Source organism: Capricornis sumatraensis, chromosome 4 (assembly GCF_032405125.1).
Source record: "Capricornis sumatraensis isolate serow.1 chromosome 4, serow.2, whole genome shotgun sequence".
Lineage (NCBI taxonomy): Eukaryota > Metazoa > Chordata > Mammalia > Artiodactyla > Bovidae > Capricornis > Capricornis sumatraensis.
The window spans coordinates 51,078,790-51,104,625 of record NC_091072.1 but is presented as its reverse complement, the minus strand read 5'-3'; the positions used below and the strand labels follow the sequence as shown (position 1 = coordinate 51,104,625).

Sequence of the window (25,836 nt, the reverse complement as noted above, 5' to 3'; positions counted from 1 at the left end):
GGATGGAGAAAATCCAAGAATCAATTAACACATTAACAAAGACCTAGAGAAAATAAGAATAAACAGAAAGAGACACAATTAATGTAAATAAAAACACTCTAAAAGGAATCAATGGCAGAGTAACAGGCAGAAGAACAGATAAATGAGCGGGAAGGCAGACTATTGGAAATAACTACTGAAGAGCAGAATAAAGAAAAAAGAATGAAAAGAATGAAGACAGTCTCAGAAACCTCTGTGATAATATCAAACACACCAACATTCAAATTATAGGGGTCCCAGAAGAAGAAGGGAAAAAGAGAGGATCCGAGAAAACTGGAGAGACTCCAGTTGAAAACCTCCCTACCATGGAAAAGAAAACCGCCGATCAAATCCAAGAAGCAGAGTCCTCCCAAAACAGGATAACCCAAGGAGAAACGCGCCAAGACACATGCTAATCAATCTAACAAAGATTAAATACAAAGAGAGAGATCTAAAAGCAGCAAGGGAAAAGTAACACACAAAGGAAAGCTGTTAATCATTTTCATGCAATTAACAGCTGATCTTTGCAGAAACCCTGCAGGTCAAGGGAATGGCAGGATATACTTCAAGTACTGAAAGGGAAAAAAATCTACAACCAAGATTACTCTACCTGGCAAGGATCTCATTCAAAACAGATGGAGAAGTCAAAGGCTTTACACAAAAGCAAGAGCTGAGGATCTAGCACCACCAAACCAGCTTTACAGCAAATGTTAAAGGAACTTCTGTAGGCAGGAAACACAAGAGAAGGAAAAGACCTACAAAAACAAATCGGAAACAAGAAACTGTCAAAAGGGACTACATATCAACTTTGAATGTAAATGGATTAAACGCTCCAACCAAAAGACACAGACTGTGAATGGATACAAAAACAAGACCCATATATATGCTGCTTGTAAGAGACTCACTTCAGAGCTAGAGATACACACAGGCTGAAAGTAAGAGGATGGAAAAAGATATTCCATGCAAGTGGAAATCAAAAGACAGCCAGAGCAGCAATCCTCATATCTGACAAAATAGACAAATAAAGAACATAACAAGAGACAACGAAGGACACTACATAACGATCAAGGGATCAATCCAAGAAGAAGACATAACAACTGTAAATATCTATGCACCCAACACTGGAGCACCTCAGTCCACGAGGCAAACACTAACAGACGTAAAAGGGGAGACTGAAAGTACGACAGTAATAGCTGGAGACGTTCACACCCACTCACACCAATGGACATATCGTCAAAGCAGCAAGTGAATGAGGAAACACAAGTCTCAAAGGACACACTAGACCAGAGAGACCTTACTGATATCTTCAGGACATTCCATCCAAATGTAGAAGAGTACCACTTTCTTCTCAAGCACACATGGAACTTCTCTAGGATAAACCACATCCTGGGTCACAAGTCAAGCCTAAGTAAATTTAAGACAACTGAAATTGTACCAAGCATCTTCTCTGACCACAATGCTATGTGACCAGTTATCAATTACAGGGAAAAAAACTTTAAAAAACACAAACACATGGAGGTTAAACAATATGTTTCTAAATAACCACCAGATTACTGAAGAAATAAAAAAGGCAATCAAAAAAATTCGTAGAAACAAATGACAACGGAAACACAACTCAAAACCTATGGGATGCAGCAAAGACAGTTCTAAGAGGGACGTTTATAGCAACACAGTCCCACGGCAGGAAACAAAAACACCGAATAGACCACCTCACTTTACAGCTAAAACAACCAGAAAAGGAAGAACGACAATCCGTAAAGTTAGCAGAGGGAAAGAAACCACAAAGATCAGAGCAGAAATAAATGAAAAAGGAGTGAAGGAAACAATAGTAAAAACCAAAAAAACTGAAAGCTGGTTCTTTGAGAAGATAAACAAAATTGACAAACCATTAGCCATACTCATCAAGAAAAAAAGGGAGAAGATCCAATCAACAAAATCAGCGATGAAAACGGAGAGGTTACAACAGACAGTGCAGAAATTCGAAAGATTGTAAGAGCAACTACATGCCAATAAAGTGGACAACCTAGAAGAAATGCACAGATTCTTAGCAAAGCTCAATCTTCCAAGACTGAACCAGCAAGAAATTGAGACTATGAACAAGCTAATCACAAGGAAACCATAATCAAAACTGTGGTAAAAAATCTCCGAAAAAAAACAAAAGCCTAGGGCCAGATGGTTTCAAAGGCAAATTCTATCAAACATTTAGAGAAGACCTAATGCCTATGCTTCACAAGCTCTTCCGAAAAACCGCAGAGGCAGGAACACTTCCAAATTTGTTCTACAAGGCCACCATCACCCTGACACCAAAACAGATAAAGATATGACAAAGAAAATTACAGACCAATATCACTGATGAACACAAATGCAAAAATCCTCAGTGAAATTCTAGCAAACAGAATCCATCGACACATTAAAAAGATCATATACCTTGACCACGCTGGGTTTATCCAAGGGATGCATGGATTCAATATACACAAATCAATCAGTGTGATACACCATATCAAAAGACAAAAACCATGTGATAATCTCAATAGATGCAGAAAAAGCTTTTGACAAAATTCAGTGCCCATTTATGATAAAAACTTTCTCTAAAAAACATGGCCATAGAGGGAACCTACCTCAACATAATAAAGGCCATAAATGATAAACCCACAGCAAACATTTTCAATGGTAAAAAACTGAAAGCATTTCATCTAAGATAAGGAACAAAAGGGGTGCCCACTCTTGCCACTATTATTCAACATAGTTTTGGAAGTCCTAGCCATGGCCATCAGAAAAGAAAAGAAATAAAAGGAATCCAGATTGGAAAAGAAGTAAAACTCTCACTGTTTGCAGATGATATGATACTCTACACAGAAAACCCTAAAGATGCTATCAGAAAACTGATAGAGCTAATATGCTCTAGTAAAGTCACATGATACAAAATCAATACACAGAAATCACTAGCATTCCTATACATTAACAACTAAAAATCAGAGAGATCAAGGAATCAATCCCATTTACCACTGCAACAACAACCACCACCACCACCACAACAAAAACCCAAGAATAAACCTACCTGATGAAAGAAATCAAAGACAACATAAACAGATGGAGAGATAGTCCATGTTTCTGGGTTGAAAGAATCAATACTGTGAAAATGATTATACTACCAAAAGCAACCTACAGATTCAATGAGATCCCTATCAAATTACAAACAGCATTTTTCACAGAACTAGAACAAAAAATTTCACAGTTCATATGGAAACACACAAGACCCCAAATAGCCAAAGCAATCTTGTAAAAGAAGAACGGAGCTGGAGGAATCAACTGTTCTGACTGCAGACTACACTACAAAGTTAGTCATCAAAACAGTATGGTACTGGCACAAAAATAGAAATATAGACCAATGGAACAAAACAGAAAGCCCAGAGATAATCTATGCAACTAGAGCCACCTTATCTTTGACAAAGGAGGCAAGAATGTACAATGGAGAAAACTATCTTCAGTGAGTGGCTATGGGGAAACTGGACAGCTATGTGTAAAAGAATGAAATCAGAGCACTCCCTAACAGCACACACAAAGATAAACTCAAAATGGATTAAAGACCTAAATGTAAGACCAGAAACTATAAAACTCTTAGAGGAAAACATAGGCAGAACATGCGATGACATAAATCAAAGCAAGTTCCTCTATGACCCACCTCCTAGAGTAATGGAAATAAGAACAAAAATAAACAAGTATAATCTAATTAAACTTAAAAGCTTTTGCACGGCCAAGGAAAGTATAAACAAGATGAAAAGAAAAAACCCCTCAGAATGGGAAAAAATAATAGCAACTGAAACAACTGACAAAGGATTAATTTCCAAAATATACAAGCAGCTCATGCAACTCAATACCAGAAAAGCAAACATTCCAATCAAACAGTGGGGAAAAGACCTAAACAGACATTTCTCCAAAGAAGAAATACAAATGGCTAATAAACATGTGAAAAGATGTACAACACTGCTCATTATTAGAGAAATGAAAATCAAAACTATAATGAGGTATCACCCATCAGTCAGAATGGCCATCATCAAAAAATCTGCAAACAATAAATGCTGGAGGGACTGTGGAGAAAAGGGAATCTTCTTGCACTGCCCGTGAAAATGTACACTGATATAGCCACTATGGAAGACAGTATGGTGTTTCTTTAAAAAAACTAGGAATAAAACTACCATGAAAAGTGAAAGTGAAGTTGCTCAGTCGTGTCCGACTCTTTGTGACCCCATGGACCACAGCCTACCAGGCTCCTCCCTCCATGGGATTCTCCAGGCAAGAGTACTGGAGCGGGTTGCCATTGCCTTCTCCAAAACTACCATATGACCCAACAATCCCATTACTGGGCATATACCCTGAGAAAACCGTAACTGAAAAAGACACATGTACCCCAATGTTCACTGCAGCACTATTTACAATAACTAGGACATGGAAGCAACCTAGATGTCTACTGACAGATGAATGGATAAAGCAGCTGTGGTACATGTATACAATGGAATATTACTCAGCCATAAAAAGAACACATTTGAGTCAGTGCTAATGAGGTGGATGAACTGAGAGTCTATTACACATAGTGAAGTCAGTCAGAAGGAGAAAAACAAATATCACACATTAATGCAGATACAGCGGATCTAGAAATGCTGTACTGATGAGCCTACCTGCAGGGCAGCAATGGACACACAGAGAGGACAGACTTGTGGACCCAGGAGGGGAGGAAGAGGGTGGGACAAACAGAGCAGCATGGAAACATGCTCACCACCACATGTGAAATAGACAGCCAGTGGGAATTTGCCGCGTGGCTCGGGGAATTCAACGTGGTACTCTGTGACAGTCTAGAGGGGCGGGACCGGGTGTGAGGTAGGATGGAGGTTCAAGAGGGAGGGGACATACGTATACCTATGGCTGATTCATGTTGATACATGGCAGAAACCAACACAATATTATAATTATCCTTCAATTAAAAACAAATAAATTTAAATAAATAAATACAATTTATATCTTAAGAAATAAAGTATTAGAATATTTTTCTAATATCCTGACTCAAGCTGTCTAATAGCTGGCTTATGTTTGTCTTTTTTTTCATATTTAGTTGCATTTCATTTGTTTTGTTACAGACCCTGTAGTCACGCCTAGACTTTCCAGACTGAAAACATTACATCTATATATGATCTACAAAGTCAATGTATGATCAATGATCAAACTGGAATATCTGAAAGAGATACAATTTTGAATTAGTGTCAATGTTTCATACTTCTGTTTTCTGAGTAAAGAAGAAATAAATATACTTTCTTGTTATAAAGCAAAATAAATCTTAAATACTGCTTAAAAACAAAATAAAACAATGAATATCCACTGTGTGTGCTACATTGCTCTGGACCACATCAAGCTGCTCCCACAGAACCTAGGGAGCAAGAGGGAGCTATGTAAATAAGATGCTCATGCTATCTGCTGCACTGTGAATAATAAAGGCCTTTGTCTCTACCAGAATCGTGCGTCTTCTGCTAGCATCCATGAAATAGTAACGTGCTCTAGCTTTAAAGTAGCGTGTAATTCTAGTAAAAATCTTGAGGCTATGAATACTACTTGCTATTGAAAACAGTATTTACTCACAATTATGTTTGTTTTACGAAAGTAAGTTGCTAGACTATGTATTGTAAGAAATTACTTTTACCCCCCTGAAGATATAATATACACAGACACTATAATTATTGACCCACTCCATAATTACTGACTTTATTCTGTAACCTCACTTGTCCATAAGTGGTGAACAGTCAAGGCAGGCAACAGGCAATATCAAGACTTTCTGTCTGCATTTCTCATTTTAGAGTTCCTTATTTATTTTTACACAAGACAAATGTGACTTTTTGATCAGCAGAATAAGATCAAACATATCTCAACTGGAACACTTGAAGCAAAAACATAATCAAGTAATGCTTTAAAATTCTGAGAAAATTAAGTTCAATCTAGAAGTCTATGCTCAGCCAACCAACCAATAAGGGTTAAGGTCATAAGAGACAGTAACTTCAAAACGTTTTCCTCCCAAGGACTCTCTTTCTCTCAGAAAGTTATCAGAAAGTTTCGTTATCTACTAAGAGCAGAGAGTAAACCAACAGATAGAACCATCTGAGATGCAGGAAACTGAGACCCACAATGGAGCAAAGGGATATCTCAGAATGCATGCAAAGGTGCGTCTCAAGACGATGGCTGCATGCAGCTCTCAAGAGCAAACAGTCTTTGCTAGAACAGAAAGATGGAGAAATTCAGAAATGATTTCATCCTTTCCACTCCACCAAAAAAGGAGCCGATAAATTATGTGATACTGTTTGTACACACAGATGGTTTTTACAGTTCTATTTAAGAGTATGGAACAATCAGTTATGATATACAGAAAGCTAAACAAATGAGGGGGGAAAAGCAACTATTACTTCAGACAAAAATAAAAAATTCTACAAGAAAAAAACATCACTGAACACTTCTGGGCTTATCAGTGAGAATTTACATATGCACAACAGTTTAAACTTTACACAGTAATTTAACTAAAACTGTAACAGCAGATAGACGAAGCAGTATTAGTAGTGAGGTGTTCTAGGACATCTGGCTATCCCCAAATGGAAAGTCAAAATAAAATAACTGATAAGCCAAGAAACAGCACAAAAGTTGGCAGTATTTACTAAAATCCATCCTCCCAAGTTTCCTTCTCATAAGAATTCTACAGATGTATACAAACACAAGCAAAATGCTACCTGAAGAAGGTATTAATTACAACACTGTATGAAATAGTAAAAACACTAAAATCAATCTAAATGTTCACCAACAGGTAAACCATTAAATAAAGCCCATACAACTGAACATTATGCAGCATTTTAGAGAGAATGATGTAGCTCTAGTTGTACTGATATGAAAATCTTCAAGAAACAAAAATTAAATGAAGAAAGCTGAAAAGCATTGGCCATCATTTTTGTAAAGAAGATAACTTTCTACATAAAAGTAACAACATAAAAATATAAAATACAATAATGAAAGAGACATCTAAAGTATTGAAAATAGTTACCTCTGGGGTATAGAACTAAAGGGTAGGGAGAGGCTGCTGTTTTCATCCTAAGACTTTAAGTACTATTTAATTTTTTTAATTGCTTAACTAAGATCATGGCATCTGGTCCCATCACTTCATGGCAAATAGATGGGGAAACAGTGTCAGACTTTATTTTTAGGGGCTCCAAAATCCCTGCAGATGGTGATGCAGCCATGAAATTAAAAGACGCTTACTCCTTGGAAGGAAAACTGTGACCAACCTAGGTAGCATATTAAAAAGCAGAGACATTACTTTGCCGACTAAGGTCCGTCTAGTCAAGGCTATGGTTTTTCCTGTGGTCACGTATGGATGTGAGAGTTGGACTGTGAAGAAGGCTGGGCGCCGAAGAATTGATGCTTTTGAACTGTGATGTTGAAGAAGACTCTTGAGAGTCCCTTGGACTGCAAGGAGATCCAACCAGTCCATCCTAAAGGAGATCAGCCCTGGTGTTCATTGGAAGGGCTGATGTTGAAGCTGAAACTCCAATACTTGGGCCACCTGATGGGAAAAGCTGACTCATTTGAAAAGACCCTGGTGCTGGGAGGGATTGGGGGCAGGAGAAAAGGGCGACAGAGGATGAGATGGTTGGATGGCATCACCGACTCAATGCACATGGGTTTGGGTGGACTCTGGAAGTTGGTGATGGACAGGGAGGCCTGGTGTGCTGCAGTTCATGGGGTCACAAAGAGTCGGACACGACTGAGCGACTGAACTGAACTGACTGTGATTAAAATAACAGTAATTTTTTAAAAATACAGAGCCTACAGAAGGCTAGGTAATTTGAACCAACTCAAAGAAAACTTTAAAAAGCTCAACAAAATATAAGAAATATTTCCTAAAAATAAAACCTAAGATTAAGAGCATTCACCTTTACCAGGAGATTAAGATTCAGGAGAAGGTTAAAACTGGGAAAAGTTAGAAAACTGCTTGGGCACCATCTGCCCTAGAGACAATTTGCTGAGGCAGGAGACTTGGCCCGGAGGCAACCTCAGCAGACAAAGCAAAAGAAGGGTTGGGACCCCAAAAGCGTAACTGTAGAAGTAGTTAAGAACCAGAATTAAACCTTGCTCTAGCATAGTCGTCAGCCACCTAAGTGCTCCAGAAAATCTAAAGCCTTAAAGTTGGGCTTAATAAAAACAAATGGTATCTTCTCACCTTGAAGTGAAGTTGCTCAGTTGTGTCCGACTCTTTGCGACCCTATGGATAGTAGACTACCAGCCTTCTCAGTCCATAGGATTTTCCAGGCAAGAGTACTGGAGTGGGTTGCCATTTCCTTCTCCAGGGGATCTTCCCAACCCAGGGATCGAACCTGGGTCTCCGGCATTGGAGGCAGACGCTTTATCCACTGAGCCACCGGGCCTCAAATTATTCCACAACTAAGTTTTCAAACATAATATCTAGTACACATTCAAAGAGAAAACAGGCACACAAAAGAATAATACAACAGATACAGACCCACATGGGCTCCCAATGCTGTCTTCTCAGACAGATTATATATAACTATATATTTAAGTATATAAGATGGAAAATTTCAGCAACAAAAGAATCAAATAATACAAGCTAAAAGAAAATTAAAATTCTAGAACTAAAAAACAAAATTAGAAACTCACTGAATAGATTTAACAGCAGACAACACAGAGAGCACAAAAGAACTGGAAGGTAAGTCAGAAGAAGTTTCCAGAACGAAGCAGAGAAAAAAGGATGGTGCACACAGAGGAGAGGTTAAGAGACACTGTATACGATGAAAAGGCCAGACATAGGTTTAACTGGCGTTCCAGGAAGAGACAAAAAGAGAACGGGGCAGAAGCAGTGTTTGAAGAAATGCATACATGGTAAGTCACATCAGTCATGTCCCAACTCCTCGTGACCCCATGGACTGTAGCCCACCAGGCTTCTCTGTCCATGGAATTCTCCAGGCAAGAATACTGGAGTGGGTTGCCATTTCCTCCTCCAGGGAATCTTCCCGACTCAGGGATCGAACCCGTGTCTTTTGTGTCTCTTGCACTTGCAAGTGGGTTCTTTACCACTAGTGCCACCTGGGAAGCCCTGTTTGAAGAAATAATGACTGAGATTTTCCAGAACCGATGAAAACATCAATCCACAGAATCAAGAATTTCTTGCAATCTCAGAGTAAATAAAAGAAATCCACACTTAGAAATGTCATCACGAAATTGCAGAAAACCAGAAAGAAAAAAAAAACTTAAAAGCAGTCAGATAAAAAAAAGCAAAGCCTTTAAAAGTGTAATACTTAGACTGATTTATCACTAGTAACAGAAGCCAGAAAACAGTGGAATGATGCTCTCAATGAGTAAACAACAAAAATAAAACAAAAATGGCCAACCTAAATTTCTATGCCATCTGAAAATATCCTTCACAAATGAAGATGAAATGAAAACATTTTCTGACAAACAATAACAGAATTTAGACATCAAGAGACCCCATGCAGGCAGAGGAAAAGTTAAAGGTTTAAGAAGGGGGAAAAGAGCAAAAAAGATGGAAACATGCTCTCCAGAAGAATGTGATTCGCGGAGTTCAACGCTTTAATTATTACTTGCTTAATCTTTTTTTAGTACTCTAAGGGCAAATTCTTTTACTTGATATTAACATCCTATTTATCTCTAGACTCGGCATGTTGTACTTGAAAGGCACATCTGCAAGCAGTTCATTTCAGGTTCATGTCTCTATCTAAAGATCTTAGGCCCAAATTGCCAGAGACTATTAAGCCAGATATACTAAGACTTCGTTATCATTCTGACTCTTGCTTATCTAACTTATTATTACTGAATAAGCAGAAAAATAAGTAATAAAAATAATGTATACTGAGTATATAAGGTATTCTTCATTTATGCTGATGTGAAGTTAGGTTATTACCTACTACCTTTGTAGCTCCTCATTCCTTTTCTCCACAGAATTCATATTTAGAATGTGAGCTACAGGGTAGACTGCCTCAGTTAGAAGTCCAGACGCCAACCTTTAACACCCAAATGTCACTTGGTAGTATATTTAACCTCTTTATGCATCAGTTTCCAAATCATTAGGACAGTAGTAAAAATTGTTATTTTTCACACAGGTTATTTCAAGAATTAAGATCTAAAATACACATAGAAAAGCACTAAGCAAAATATCCATCACATAATAAATATTCAACATACATTAAAAACAATTTTTTCTCAAAAAAAAAAAGTATACAGAAACTACATTTTAAAAGCTATGAATTTTAGGAATTATATATTTTATAATTATTCTCAATAATTTTGTAGTAACAACTAATTACTTAAAAATAAAGAAATACTTACTTGACTAAATCTATTCTGTTATTGATGGCAGCCCAATGAAGGAGTGTAACATTTTCTTTGTCTGGTTGCCTTACATCATAACCTGCTTCCACCAATTCTCGGCAGCGTTCATAAATTCCATATCTTAAAAAGAAGGAAAACGTGATTGTTAACACTATTTGACAAGAAATTTAAAGCTGAAAATAACATTTCTAGAAGAAACTGATGCTCCATTTTGATACCTGGAAACTAAAAAGGCTTTCTCAATATAAAGTGTTACTTTAGAAATATCAATATTCCAACAGCTTTTACTAACCCGTTTTATAATTTTAAATTTCTCTTCTCTAAGAATGTAATAACTCATAAAGTAGGAGAGAACAGGATACTATAAATAAAAATATCAGTTGTTTGTTTTTACTAACATCACCACTATTCCACAAAACACTGAAGGCAGCCTATTAAAAATACATACAATTATGTTAAAATATTGTCATAAAGAAGCGATAACAAAGAATTTATCATTGATTTAGAACAACATCAAAAAAAAGGATGTCTTACACCTGTAAGATACTTTATTTAGAAATTTAGCTTTGGTATTCCTAAAGGCAAATTTTAAAAAAGTGTGGAAGTGGGAAGTAGGGTGGGTGGGGAAGGGTCTTGTGAGTTTAAGTCAATGAGACATAAGAGAAAGTTTACTAGAAGAGCTTGAGAAAAGAAGTTAATTTAATAAAGAAGAAAGATGCATGCACAGAGCTTAACCTTTTCCTCTCTTTCTGTTTAGGTCACTGTGTGACTGCATATATATTTCTCAAAATGTTACAACATGGAAATTTTTATGCATAAGCAAAAATCAAAGAATAATACAACAAATCACCAAGAATCCATATGGAGTCTCAAAAACCATCAACTTTATCCAAAACAAAATACTGGATCCTTGGAAATATGCGACACAAAAACAAACTGAAATGAGCTTTGACCATATTAATCAGAATGGCCTCCAAAACGGGGAAGGCATACCACAGGGTGAGGCTGGGGGAAAGGTGACACAATAATGGAACATTTGCAGCAAATATTAAAACTACATTCACATCACAGTTAATAGAGAAAGAAATTGATCTTCACTAACATTTACCAGTCTTCATTGCTTTAATGCTCGCCTACCCTGGCTCCGTACTGCGTATGTACACAGACACACACACACAACACATACACGCGCGCGCGCGCACAAAGTCAGTCAACCTAAGCAAACAGCAGGAGTTCGACAATTCACAAGCAATGACAGGAGCACCTTCAGTTCTCTGTTCTTTTTCAGAAAACTGTTTACATGTGCCCAGTTAAGGGAACTATGACTGAGCAACTGAACACACACACACACACACACACACACACACACACACAGGAATGTTCATGAGAATGATTTATAGTAATTTCAAGAGAAGTTTCCTTGGGGAGATAAAGAAAAAAGGATGCCGAGCAACCTGCAGCATTACAGCAAAATGTTAGCATCTGCTTAATCTGACAGTTATATTCTTCTCTATATTTATCTGGAGGATTAAAACATTTCAAAATTTAAATAAATGTTTTAAAAGGTAGAAATCATAGACCGCACACATAGAGGGTATTTGAGGAATAAAGAAAGGTGGTTTTTTTCTTAAGAGGAGAGATGCTGGAGTATATTTGCTGGTGGAAATCATGCATTAGAGGGAGAGGTTAATGACAAAGGAGAGAAGGAATATATTAATAGCAGCAAGGTTTGAAAGGAAGAGTTAATGCAGAGCAGTGTAACTGGCCTGGTGAATAGAGCCAGCAGGGAGTGCTCTGCTTTCTGACTGTGCCTGCCTGTGTGAGGCAGGGTGGCAGTGGACTGAGGACTTCAGGGAGTTTGCCTCTCCATGAAAGCAATGAAAAAACCGGCGCTATCAACGTTTGGGGCTTTTCCAAACAGTTCTTCTCACTGGTAAAGAATCCACCTGTAATGCAGGAGATGCGGGTTCAATCCCTGGGTCGGGAAGATCCCCTGGAGAAGAAGATGGCAACCCACTCCAGTATTTTGGCCTGAAAAACCCTGTGGACAGAGGAGCCTGGTGGGCTACCGTCTATGGCGTCACACGAGTCAGAAACGACTCAGCAACTAAACAACATCAAATTTTTCAGAATCTAGGGAATAAACAGTTAACAAGACTTTCAGCTACCGAAGGTATCTTTGGTCAAGAAAAACAGGAAGACTTTCAGGAAGAACAGAGGACTTTGTGGTATTTTAAAATACCATACTCCCACACTTCCCTGGCGGTCCAATGGTAAGAAACAGCCTGCCAATGCACGGGACAGGGGTTCAATCCCTGGTCTGGGAAGATCCCACGTGCTACAGGGCAACAACGCCCATGGCCCACAACTCGTGAAGCCTGCAGGCTCCAGTGCCTGCGCTACACAGCAAGAGGCGCCACCGTGATGAGAAGCCAGAGCACCCCAGCCAGAGGACCCCACTGTCACAGCCAGAGAGGACCCCCCACCTGTCACAGCTAGAGAGGACCCCCCACCTGCCACAGCCAGAGAGGACCCCACTGTCACAGCCAGAGAGGACGCCCACTGTCACAGCCAGAGAGGACCCCCCCACCTGTCACAGCTAGAGAGGACCCCCCACCTGCCACAGCCAGAGAGGACCCCCCACCTGCCACAGCCAGAGAGGACCCCCACTGTCACAGCCAGAGAGGACCCCCCACCTGCCACAGCCAGAGAGGACCCCCACTGTCACAGCCAGAGAGGACCCCCCACCTGTCACAGCTAGAGAGGACCCCCCACCTGCCACAGCCAGAGAGGACCCCACTGTCACAGCCAGAGAGGACCCCCACTGTCACAGCCAGAGAGGACCCCCACTGTCACAGCCAGAGAGGACACCCCCCACCTGTCACAGCTAGAGAGGACCCCCCACCTGTCACAGCTAGAGAGGACCCCCCACGGTCACAGCTAGAGAGGACCCCCCACGGTCACAGCTAGAGAGGACCCCACTGTCAGAGCAAGACAGGACCCCACTGTCACAGCCAGAGAGGACCCCCCCCACCTGTCACAGCCAGAGAGGACCCCCCACCTGTCACAGTTAGAGAGGACCCCCCATGGTCACAGCTAGAGAGGACCCCCCACGGTCACAGCCAGAGAGGACCCCACTGTCACAGCTAGACAGGACCCCACTGTCACAGCCAGAGGACCCCACTATCACAGCCAGAGAGGAACCCACTGTCACAGCCAGAGAGGACCCCCCACGGTCACAGCCAGAGAGGACCCCACTGTCACAGCCAGAGAGGACCCCCCACGGTCACAGCCAGAGAGGACCCCACTGTCACAGCCAGAGAGGACCCCACTGTCACAGCCAGAGAGGACCCCACTGTCACAGCCAGAGAGGACCCCCCACGGTCACAGCCAGAGAGGACCCCACTGTCACAGCCAGAGAGGACCCCACTGTCACAGCCAGAGAGGACCCCACTGTCACAGCCAGAGAGGACCCCCCACTGTCACAGCCAGAGAGGACCCCCCACCTGCCACAGATAGAGAAGACCCCACTGTCACAGCTAGAGAGGACCCCCACTGTCACAGCCAGAGAGGACCCCCCACCTGCCACAGCCAGAGAGGACCCCACGGTCACAGCCAGAGAGGACCCCCACTGTCACAGCTAGACAGGACCCCACTGTCAGCCAGAGAGGACCCTCCACCTGCCACAGCCAGAGAGGACCCCACGGTCACAGCCAGAGAGGACCCCCACTGTCACAGCTAGACAGGACCCCACTGTCACAGCCAGAGAGGACCCCTCACTGTCGCAACCAGAGAGGACCCCTCACCTGCCACAGCTAGAGAGGACCCCCCACTGTCACAGCCAGAGGACACCCACTGTCACAGCCAGAGAGGACCCCCCACTGTCGCAACTAGAGAAAGCCCTCACCTAGCAACGAAGACCTGGCAAGGCTAGAAATAATAAATAAACAAAAATCTTTAAAAAATACCACAGTCCCATCCTCTGCTTCCAGCAACCTTGAAAAAAATGTTATACTCCTGGTACTGGTATCACAGTGAGCAGAACAGGAAAGGAGTTCTCACAAAGCCTCATTCCCAATGAGGAGTCATTACTTCAACTACATGGCGGTTCCTTGGAAAAGTCTACTTGAAAGGCTTATCAACCGGACCTCACCCAGAAACAGATGTCAAAGAAGAAGACAACTCCAACAAAAAACTTACTGTGTTGCCTTAACTATGTCCCATGTGCTATAATCGTCAATATGAGTTTTCCGTCCCAGGGGTTCACCATATCCATGGTTATAATGGCTCTGAGGTTTGATTTCCTGTTAAAGAAAAAAAAATTACACAGAAGAAATGAGAAAAGTACAGAAAATACTTCAGTATTTTACTACTGCTTCTGTGCTGTTTGAAGAATGTTCATAATTTAAAATATTAACTTTATGCTGAAGTCCATACTCTTCAGAGAAAAAGCATGTTCAACCAGATATACCCCTTACACAAACTCAAAATAAACAGCTGTAAGACTTTAAATTAGTAACAAATTAGTCACTGCAATTTATCTTTAGCTCCACAGAACTCTACTTCTTCATTAAATCAACTCTCTCTCTCTCTGACCAATTTTTCTATTATTCCAGCATAACCTCTAGTTCTACATCAAAACTTTCATCACCTGCCAAATAAAAACTAAGGTCCTAAAAAAGGAAGCCAGGATATTATTTTATTAATCTCAGATATCGCCTTTTCTTATACTCCTTCATGCTGAGAGCTTGTTAAGCATCTAGCAGGTGAAGAAAGAAAAGTGGGAGTACTCAGTCACTTAGTCATGTCTGACTCTTTGTGACCCCACAGACAGTAGGCCATTAGGCTCCTCTGTCCATGGGATTTTCCAGGCAAGAATACTGGAGTGGGCTGCCATTTCCTACTCCAGGGGCTCCTTCTGTTGCAGGGATTGAACCCTTGTCTCCTGCACCTCCTGCTTTGACAGGCAGATTCTTTACCACCACACCACCTATAAATTCACTTAAGCAATCCTAAAATGTCAACATCCTTAAAGAAACTAAGTTTTAAATAAAAATTTAAACAGCCTTATAGAATATTATCAATATATCCATTTAAAGCTTATATACTATGTGCAACTTTCTATTTAAAATACAAAATTTGCTATGCATAGTCAATTTCTTCAGTATATAGCACTAAGATCCAATTACTTCAATATGAAAACAGAAAAATTGAGCACGTTTGGCTCTATCATCCATTCAAATCTCTATGATTCTGATATTTTTCTCTTATAGGTGCACACACATGCAAATGAAAAGATAAGGTATAACAAAATATTTGGAAAGAATTAAATCCTTAGAATAATTCATTTTTTCTTGGCCACTGAAATTTAGTAATACAAATTTAATGGTAGTTCATTGGAGGAAAAAAGGCTATTATCTTCAGCTCACTTTAGCCATTCAACTTGTGAAAAATTCCAAAACTGATTTGTCTGGGCCATACATTTAGAAGAGTATCAATAATATTACTGAGTATTTTCAACAACAAAAAATTTAAAAGTTTCACAAAACTAAATTCTGCTTAACATAACCTTTCAACAAAGAAAGCTTAGTTCCTTAAGAAAATGCTATCATCAATATTAAAATACAACCATAACAATCACAAATACATATTTGCAGAAAAAGAAGATAGACATCAGTCTTAAGCCAAGATCCACAACATACATACTACATACAGTTTATTAAGGGATTTTTTTTTTTTTGAGAGATTGTTCTTGGACTCCATTAAAGTACAACTAGTTAAATGTGAACACAAGCAGGTACACGATGCTGGGTGTAAGCAACAGTCTGAATAACTGGTGGAGCTAACCAATACATGACTTAACCAGTTTAATTTTTTTTAACCTTTTCTATTCAATTTCTCCACTGAATTCCAGTTCTCAACTTCTCGGTGCTCTATATCCAGTGACACAAGATAAGACAAAGACACTTCTCAGATCAGTAACACTGATTTTCCTTTTTTCTAAATATTTTTATATTATTCTCCCCACCACAGGGAAAATAACTTTTTAAACTTCTGAATCTGACTGTTCTATAGGAGTGTAAGACATCTGAAGGAAAATAAAACCCAGCCATAGTTTACAAGCAGAACAGGACAATATATTCAACAAAACATGTACTGAAAGCCTGCAAGAAACAAAACCCTCTACAGTGTACTGGGACCCACAAGCCAGGACAGGGTAAGGCCAGTGCAAAGTTTAAGAGGGTGTCAAATATTCCATAATCAAAATCTTAAAAATCAGAATGAATTATCTTTTAAAAATCAAAAAAAGACTACCCAGACATCAAACTTTTAAATATAGACATCACTAGTAGTATTGCTCACTGCTGTTCCTTTGTACCAGGCTGCACTGCGGCTCTTTGACACTGTCCACGGGGTTCTGCTGTTAAACTGCTGTGTTCAAACTGGTCACCAAATCTGGAAAAATCAGCTGTGGCCACCGGACTGGAAAAGATCAGTTTTCATTCCAATCCCAAGGAAAGGAAATGCCAAACAACATTCAAACTACCATACAATTGCACTCATTGCACAAGCTAGCAAGGTTATGCTCAAAATCCTTCAAGCTAAACTTTAGCAGTATGTGAACCAAGAACATCAAGTTGTATCACAAGCCAGATGAATCACAAGCTGGAATCAAGACTTCCCAGGAGAAATATCCACAATCTCAGATATGCAGATAATACCACTCTAATGTCAGAAAACAAAGAGGAACTAAAGAGCCTCCTGATGAGGGTGAAAGAAGAGTGTGAAAAAGCTGGCTTGAAGCTCAACATGCAAAAATCTAAGACCAAGCCATCCAGTCTCATCACTTCACGGCAAACAGATGGGGGAAAACTGGTAGCATTTTATTTTCTTGGGCTCCAAAATCACTGCACACGGTGACTGCAGGCCATGAAATTAAAAGACGCTTGCTGCCTGGAAGGAAAGCTATGACAAACCTAGACAGCATATTAAAAAGCAGAGACATCACTTTGCCGACAGAGGTTGGTATAGTCAAAGCTATGATTTTTCCAGTAGTCATGTAGGGATATGAATCTTGGACCATTACGGAGGCTGAGTGCCGAACTGATGCTTTCAAACTGCGGTGCTGGAAAAGACTCTTGAGAGTCCCTTGGACTGCAAGGAGATAGAACCAGTCAATCCTAAAGGAAATCAACCCTGAATATTCATTGGAAGGACTGTTGCTGAAGCTCCAATACTTTGGCCACTTGATATGAAGAGCCAACTCACTGGAAAACCCCCTGACGCTGGGAAAGATTGAAGGCAAAAGGAAAAGGGGGTGGCAGTGGATACGATGGGTTAGATAGCATCACCAACTGAATGGACATGAATCTGAGCAAACTCGAGGAGATAGTGGAGGACAGAGGAGCCTGGCGTGCTTTACAGTTCACTGTTCAGTCGCTAAGTTGTGTCGTTTACGGTCGCTTAAGGTCACAGAGGGGGACACAACTTAGCGCCTGAGCAGCAACCAACCACTGTGGCTTGGATCAGCATCGCCAAGCAAGATGCACATACCCAGCAAGGTCTGATGCTCTCCAGGCCTCTACAAACCAGAGTGGAAGGACAAAGGAGATGAGACGCAAAGGCAGAGAGTAGAAGCAAGAGCTAAGCTAAGACCTAAAGACAGACAACACAAGGACCAAAAAGTAATAATATAACTTTAAAACCTATGTACACATGAAAATCTGCTACGGCAAACTGCTGTTCTTTCTCTTACTAAGGACAAACATGTTCTTTTACAGGCAAATAACAAATATTCATTAAATAAAATAAATATCTTTTAAGGCTTACTACTGTAATACTTTCATGTGATTTTAATTTCATTTCTATAAAAACCCCAGAGACCTGTTATTATATATGATTAACCTGTATTCTCAGTTTATCTTCTATCCATTTTATCCCACTGACAGTGCCAAATGTGATATTCTAATATACCAGAAATCAGACTTTTTTCCAGTAACATTTTAAAGTTAAACCTGTAACCAGTATTTGTTTTATCATAGTTATCTGATTTTTATTTAATTTCCTACTTTTTAGTAAAGGAAATAAGATTTTTTCAAAGATGGTTTTACATATATCCCTAGAGTAATTCTTAAGAGGTAGAGCTACTCCCACTAAAGAGGTAGAAGAAAGGGTGTTTAACCAACTCTCCAACCTGTTTTACTTAAAAGAAAGAGTAATAATATAGAATTTAAATTATTTTTCTCATTTTAAATCACACTGGAAACTGATTCATTTCTGGAACTAGTACCCTGCCAATCTGACATGACAACGTTCTCTATCAAGATAAACACCACTATCACTAGGTCTAGGAGCAACAGCTGTGATTTTTAAACTTTAAAAATATAAAATAAAAAATAATATGCTAATGTAAACAAATATCACCTACAAATGTATCAGTTCAGTTCAGTCGTTCAGTCGTGTCTGACTCTTTGCAACCCCGTGAATTGCAGCATGCCAGGCCTCCCTGTCCATCACCAACTCCTGGAGTTCACTCAGACTCATGTCCATCAAGTCAGTGATGCCATCCAGCCATCTCATCCTCTGTCGTCCCCTTCTCCTCCTGTCCCCAATCCCTCCCACCATCACAGTCTTTTCCAATGAGTCAACTCTTCACATGAGGTGGCCAAAGTACTAGAGTTTCAGCTTTAGCATCATTCCTTCCAAAGAACCCCCAGGGCTGATCTCCTTCAGAATGGACTGGTTGCATCTCCTTGCAGTCCAAGGGACTCTCAAGAGTCTTCTCCAACACCACAGTTCAAAAGCATCAATTCTTCGGCTCTCAGCCTTCTTCACAGTACAACTCTCACATCCATACATGACCACAGGAAAAACCATAGCCTTGACTAGACGGACCTTTGTTGGCAAAGTAATATCTCTGCTTTTCAATATTCTATCTAGGTTGGTCATAACTTTTCTTCCAAGGACTAAGTGTCTTTTAATTTCATGGCTGCAGTCACCATCTGTAGTGATTTTCAAGCCCAAAAACATAAAGTCTGATACTGTTTCCACTGTTTCCCCATCTATTTCCCATGAACTGATGGGACCAGATGCCATGATCTTCGTTTTCTGAATGTTGAGCTTTAAGCCAACTTTTTCACTCTCCCTTTTCACTTTCATCAAGAGGCTTTTTAGTTCCCCTTCACTTTCTGCCATAAGGGTGGTGTCATCTGTACATCTGAGGTTATTGATATTTCTCCTGGCAACCTTGATTATAAATGTATAGGTAATATTAATTTTTAATTATAAATGTATTATTATATATCAGAGAAATTTTCAACATACACATATTTAATAACACTTTAGAATCTTACCATTTTTCCTTGATTTGAATGAAAACCAAGAAGGAATTTAATTGGTTGCTCTGCCAAGGAAAGTAGTACTGATTTCAGAATACACATGCGGGTCATCGCAGCTTTTGAGAACACACTTATTCCGCTAGAAGCAGCACAGTATAACAAAAAAGTCCTTGACTAGGAGACTGCTGAACTGAAAGGCTGCCACTCTCCTATCTAGGCTGCAACCCAGCAAGGCAATTAACTACGGCAGGACTCAGGTCCCTATTAGCAGAAACAGGAAGTGAGTAAGATAAGCCCAGAGTTTCACCGAGGGCCCTCACAGACCACACCAGGGCACCCAAGAGCGCGATGGGTTCCGCTCCACTCAACTCACTCCCTTCTTAAACAAAGCACTTTATTATTTAGCCTCTTTAGATATACGGGAATTTACATAGTATGTCTTTAATAAAAAAAGATTCAGTTGCTTTTAAAAAAACTTGAAAAACTACTAGATCAGAAGTCCTCCAAGATCCCTTCTAAGGCTAACACACAATGAAATTATTTTACATATTGGAATAAAACAATTACAGACACTAAAAAGAGTCTTAAAGGTACCTAAATTGACAAACAAAGGTTTTTTATAGTCCTAGGATTGCTGAATAGAACTGGCAGGAGAGAAAGCATCTCCAAACCTTGCTGCTGAAATAGCTGACAGGAACGAGAACTGTGACAAGCTCAGCTGCCATACACTGCTGCTAAGAGAAATCAGTAGGATAAAACCCAAACTCACATGCAGGCACAGGCAGACACCAGCTTGCACATCAAGACGACAGGACGCCACGTGTGCATGCTCAGCTGTGTCTTGACTCTTTGCAATCCCATGGATTATAATCCACCAGGCGCCTCTGTCCATGGATTATCCAGGCAAGAATAGGGGAATGGGTTGTCATTTCCTTCTCCAAGGGATCTTCCTGACCCAGGGAATGAACCGGAGTATCCTGCAGTGGCAAGTGAATTCTTTACCACTGAGCCACATGGGAAGCCCCAATAGGCTCCATCTGTTCAGTTCAGTCGCTCAGTCGTGTCCGACTCTTTGAGACCCCATGGACTGCAGCACGCCAGGCTTCCCTGTCCATCACCAATTCCCAGAGTTTACTCAAATTCATGTCCATTGAGTCGGTGGTACCATCCAACCATCTCATCCTCTGTCATCCCCTTTTCCTCCTGCCTTCTATCTTCCCCAGGATCAGGGTCTTTTCCAAGGAGTCATTTCTACACATCAGGTGGCCAAAGTATTGGAGTTTCATCTTCAACATCAGTCCTTCCAATGAATATCCAGGACTGATTTCCTTTAGGATTGACTGGCTGGATCTCCTTGCTGTCCAAGGGACTCTCAAGAGTCTTCTCCAATACCACAGTTCAAAAGTATCAATTCTTCAGTGCTCAGATTTCTTTACAGTCCAACTCTCACATCCATATATGACTACTGGAAAAACCATAGCTTTGACTAGATGGACCTTTGTTGACAAAGTAATGTCTCTGCTTTTTAATATGCTGTCTAGGTTGGTCATAGCTTTTCTTCCAAGGAGCAAGCATCTTTTAATTTCATGCCTGCAGTCACCATCTGCAGTGATTTTGGAGCCCCAAAAATAATGCCTGTCACTGTTTCCATTGTTTCCCCATCTATCTGCCATGAAGTGATGGGACCAGATGCCATGATATTAGTTTTCTGAATGTTGAGTTTTAAGCCAGCTTTTTCACTCTCCTCTTTCACTTTCATCAAGAGGCTCTTTAGTTCTTCTTCACTTTCTGCCGTAAGGGTGGTGTCATCTGCATATCTGAGGTTATTGATATTTCTCCCAGCAATCTTGATTTCAGCTTGTACTTCTTCCAGCTCAGCATTTCTCGTGATGTACTCTGCATATAAGTTAAATAAGCATGGTGACAATACACAGCCTTGATGTACTCCTTTCCCAATCTGGAACAAGTCTGTTGTTCCACGTTCAATTCTTCATTGTCAACAAAAGAGTCCAAAATGCAGAAATTGGACGCAATCTCAAAAACAACAGAATGATCTCTGTTCGTTTCCAAGGCAAACCATTCAATATCACAGCAATCCAAGCCTATGCCCCGACCAGTAATGCTGAAGGAGCTGAAACTGTACAGTTCTATGAAGACGTACAGGATCTTCTAGAAATAACACCCCCAAAAGATGTCCTTTTCATTATAGGGGAGTGGAATGCAAAAGTAGGAAGTCAAGAGACATCTGGAGTAACAGGCAAATTTGGCCTTGGAGTATAAAACAAAGCAGGTCAAAGGCTAACAGAGTTTTGCCGAGAGAATGTACTGGTCATAGCAAACACCCTCTTCCAACAACACAAAAGAAGACGCTACACGTGGACATCACCAGATGGTCAACACCAAAATCAGATTGATTATATTCTTTGCAGCCAAAGATGGAGAAGCTCTATACAGTCAGCAAAAACAAGATCGGGAGCTGACTGTGGCTCAGATCATGAACTCCTTATTACCAAATTCAGACTCAAACTGAAGAAAGTAGGGAAAACCACCAGACCATTCAGATATGACCTAAATCAAATCCCTTATGATTATACAATGGAAGTGACAAACAGATTCAAGGGATCAGATCTGATAGAGTGCCTGAAGAACTATGGATGGAGGTTCATGACACTGTACAACAGACTCCATAATATGTGTTTATCCACATGCCTGGGTGGATAGCTAACAAACGAATTACTGAGTGTGTGCAATCTAGTTAACTTTTAAAAAATGCTAGACCTATTAAATTCATTTAAAGAAAGATGGAGGCAGCACTGACCAAAGAATCCTCTATGGCACAGCACTTTATCACCCCCCAAATACAGATGTTTTTATAAGTGCTCTATAAGAAAAGGTGCTCCCAGAACTGGTTCAATGGTAGAGTGTATCTGAAAGAACGAACATGCAAACGGTAAGTTCAGGAATGCTCAGAAAGAACAGTAAGGGCAGGGACTTGTCCTATCATTAATTACAACAGATCAGAAAGCAAGCCAGTGAAAAACTAGGAGTGCTGCAGTAACAGGGCAGTGGAGAAAGCTTGAAGAATGAGAACTGGGATCAAGAAGGAAAGGCATGTTATTCAGCAAATGGCTGTGCATGCATGCTCAGTCATGTCCAACTCTTTGTGATCCCATTAGGCTCCTCTGTTCATGGAATTTTCTGGGCAAGAATACTGGATTGGGTTGCTATTTCCTTCTCAAGGGGATCTTCCCAACCCAGGGACCGAACCCATGTCTCTCGTGTCTTCTGCAACGGCGGGCAGATTCTTCACTACTGCGCCACCTGGGATCCCCTAGAACACCTGACTGAGTAAATGGTATAAGCGGACAAACCAGCCATCTAGGATTTTTAAAAAAGAAATTCAACAAGTTCCAACACAAAACGGTGATGTCTGTGACAGGAAAACGCCAACAAATACAGCCAAGGATATAGTCTGTTTAATGGCAAATGATGCTGAAACTTGTCTGAAAAGGCAATGCCACACAAAGCAGAATTCAGAGCAGCATGCTCCCAGGGGGAAGCTTCCCAGGTCAGCAACATATTCCCTGAGAACACACAGGGAGATGGCTACACCACTCTCTGAGTGAGAGAAGCACGCACCCTCCTGTTCTCAGGGCATCTCTGTGCCCTTCTGGACGCTCCCATCCTGGACGCACGACCATGTGTTTGCTGCTTACCAGGTCCAAGCAATAACTTGTTCAAAAGAGCTCTAGGACTTTCCTGAGTGATCAATGCAAGACCAGGGGAGCTGCAGACCAACTTCCCAGGCTTCCTAGATAAGTGGCGATCAGGCCTCAGGACCAGGCCTCAGTCTGCCTAAGGAGTCCTCCTCTAAGATTTCCATCTCATTCCTCACATTAGACAACTTCCAATCGGATTAAAGATTTAAATGTAAGAATATCCGTAATAATCGTTCTAATGTTTAAAAAAAAAAAAAGCTCTGAGAAAAGCATGAGTAACAACACATTTGAAAAATGGGCAAAGAATACGAAGATAATTCAAAGAGGGCAAAACACAATGGCAAATACAGTATGAGAAGACACTATAATTCTCAATTACTGTCAATGTATTTCCAAACTAAGAGGGAGAAAAAAAGAGAGAGAACTGGAGCAGAGAATCATTTCAATGAACTCCCACGGCACATATATGTTACCTACAAGACACGTGTTCCCTGCCTGCCTTTGGGGCACTAACTCATATACACGGGTGCATTAGGAAACCAGCAGGGCCTCACCATATGCGTATGTCAGGGCTTCACTGCACGCTGATGAGCTGCACTGTGCAAATGTCTGCTGTCAGGTGTCACTGTAACCGGGTGAACTGAATCAAGAAGCCAACTGTATTTAATTATATAATCTGGAGCTGCTCAAATTTAATTCTATAAGATGTATAGAACAATACCAAGGGTTACTGACAAGAAGCACCAAGGAAAGAACATCTCTATGCATAATTGACTTATTTTTAACTCCTAACCAAAACTGATGAGCCAAATGTGAGACCTTCTTAGAACCTACGTAGTGATGAATGAAATTCTAGGAGTATCATAAGGATTTTTTTTAAAAGAATAAACAATGAAAGGACAGCACAAGCATAAAACATACAAACAAGTGAACAGTGAAGGATAAAGAAAAGTAATAGCCACCACAAAATTATAAAATAACTTTCTTTTTAAAATATATCTAATTAACAGTACCACTCAAGACAGAATTTCTCACTCATCCATTTGATGCACCCTCTTTAAGGGAATACTGGACAAAAATGATTTGGTAGTACAATGGAAAGAGCTCACATCAATTCTTCAGTTAGAGGCCTCTTACATAGTGTGATCCGCTGTGGCCCCTGACCCCCGGTTAAGAGAAAACGACTTTCACTTTTGAAAACAGACCAACTTGAGGCATAGGTTCTCTTTACGCTGCAGAACCACCACTGTCTCAAACTTGCTTTGTTTGCTTCCAACAGATTTTACACGAGGAGAATATTTATCAGCTTCTATAAAAAGCTGATTTTCACTTCATTTCCTTCTAGCATTAATCTATATTTAAATACATGTATATAACAAAATACATAAATCTGCATTTTTTTCCTTCCACAGACATTTGATAAACAAATGCCTATATGTGTATTTTTCTCCCTCTCTTAAAAAAAAACAATTTTATTTTTAGGATTTTTATTTAGGATAGTTTAAGATTTACAAAACCAATGAAGAGTCCCCATATTTCTTCCACACACCCAGTTTCCACTATTACTAACACCTAACATTACTATGGTACAGTTGTTCTAATTCAATCAACATTACCATTAATTGAGGTCCATATTTTATTCAGATTGTCTTAATTTTTAGGCAATGTCCTTTTTCTGTTCCAGGATTCCATCTAGGGTGTCACATTAAAGTTGTCACGGCTCCCTAGGCTGTTCTTGGGTATGACAATTTCTCAAACTTTACTTATTCTTGATGACCTTGATGAGTATGTGTTTTGTTTCAGGGCTTTCCTCATAGCTCAGCTGGTAAAGAATCCGCCTACAATGCAGGAGACCCTGGTTCAATTCCTGGGTCAAGAAAATCTGCTGGGGAAGGGATATGCTACCTGCTCCAGTATTCTTGGGCTTTCCTTGTTGGCTCAGCTGGTAAAGAATCACCTCCAATGTGGGAGACCTGGGTTCAATCCCTGGGATGGGAAGATCCCCTGGAGAAGGGAAAAAGGCTACCCACTCCAGTATTCTGGCCTTGAGAATTCCATAGACTGTATAATCCATGGGGTCGCAAAGAGTCAGACACAACTGAGCAACTTTGACTTTCTTTCACTTTCATGTGTTTTTAAAATGTTAGCTTTTAATGCAGAGAAAGCAATGGCACCCCACTCCAGTACTCTTGCCTGGAAAATCCCATGGACGGAGGAGCCTGGTGGGCTGCAGTCCATGGGGTCATGAAGAGTTGGACACGACTGAGCGACTTCACTTTCACTTTTCACTTCCATGCATTGGAGAAGGAAATGGCAACCCACTCCAGTGTTCTTGCCTGGAGAACCCCAGGGATGGGGGAGCCTGGTAGGCT

At 40.4% G+C, this 25,836-nt stretch overlaps 1 protein-coding gene across 1 annotated transcript in view; it reads right to left on the bottom strand.

Moving 5' to 3' along the window:
* Positions 1-25,836, bottom strand: part of ZDHHC17 (zinc finger DHHC-type palmitoyltransferase 17) — a 97,910-nt gene that overhangs the window by 57,315 nt on the left and 14,759 nt on the right. The window contains exons 2-3 of the mRNA XM_068970157.1: positions 14,608-14,711; positions 10,405-10,527 (exon numbers count right to left, since the gene is read on the bottom strand). Of these exons, the coding sequence (XP_068826258.1) occupies positions 10,405-10,527; positions 14,608-14,711 (227 nt within the window). The remainder of the gene's footprint in view (positions 1-10,404; positions 10,528-14,607; positions 14,712-25,836) is intronic.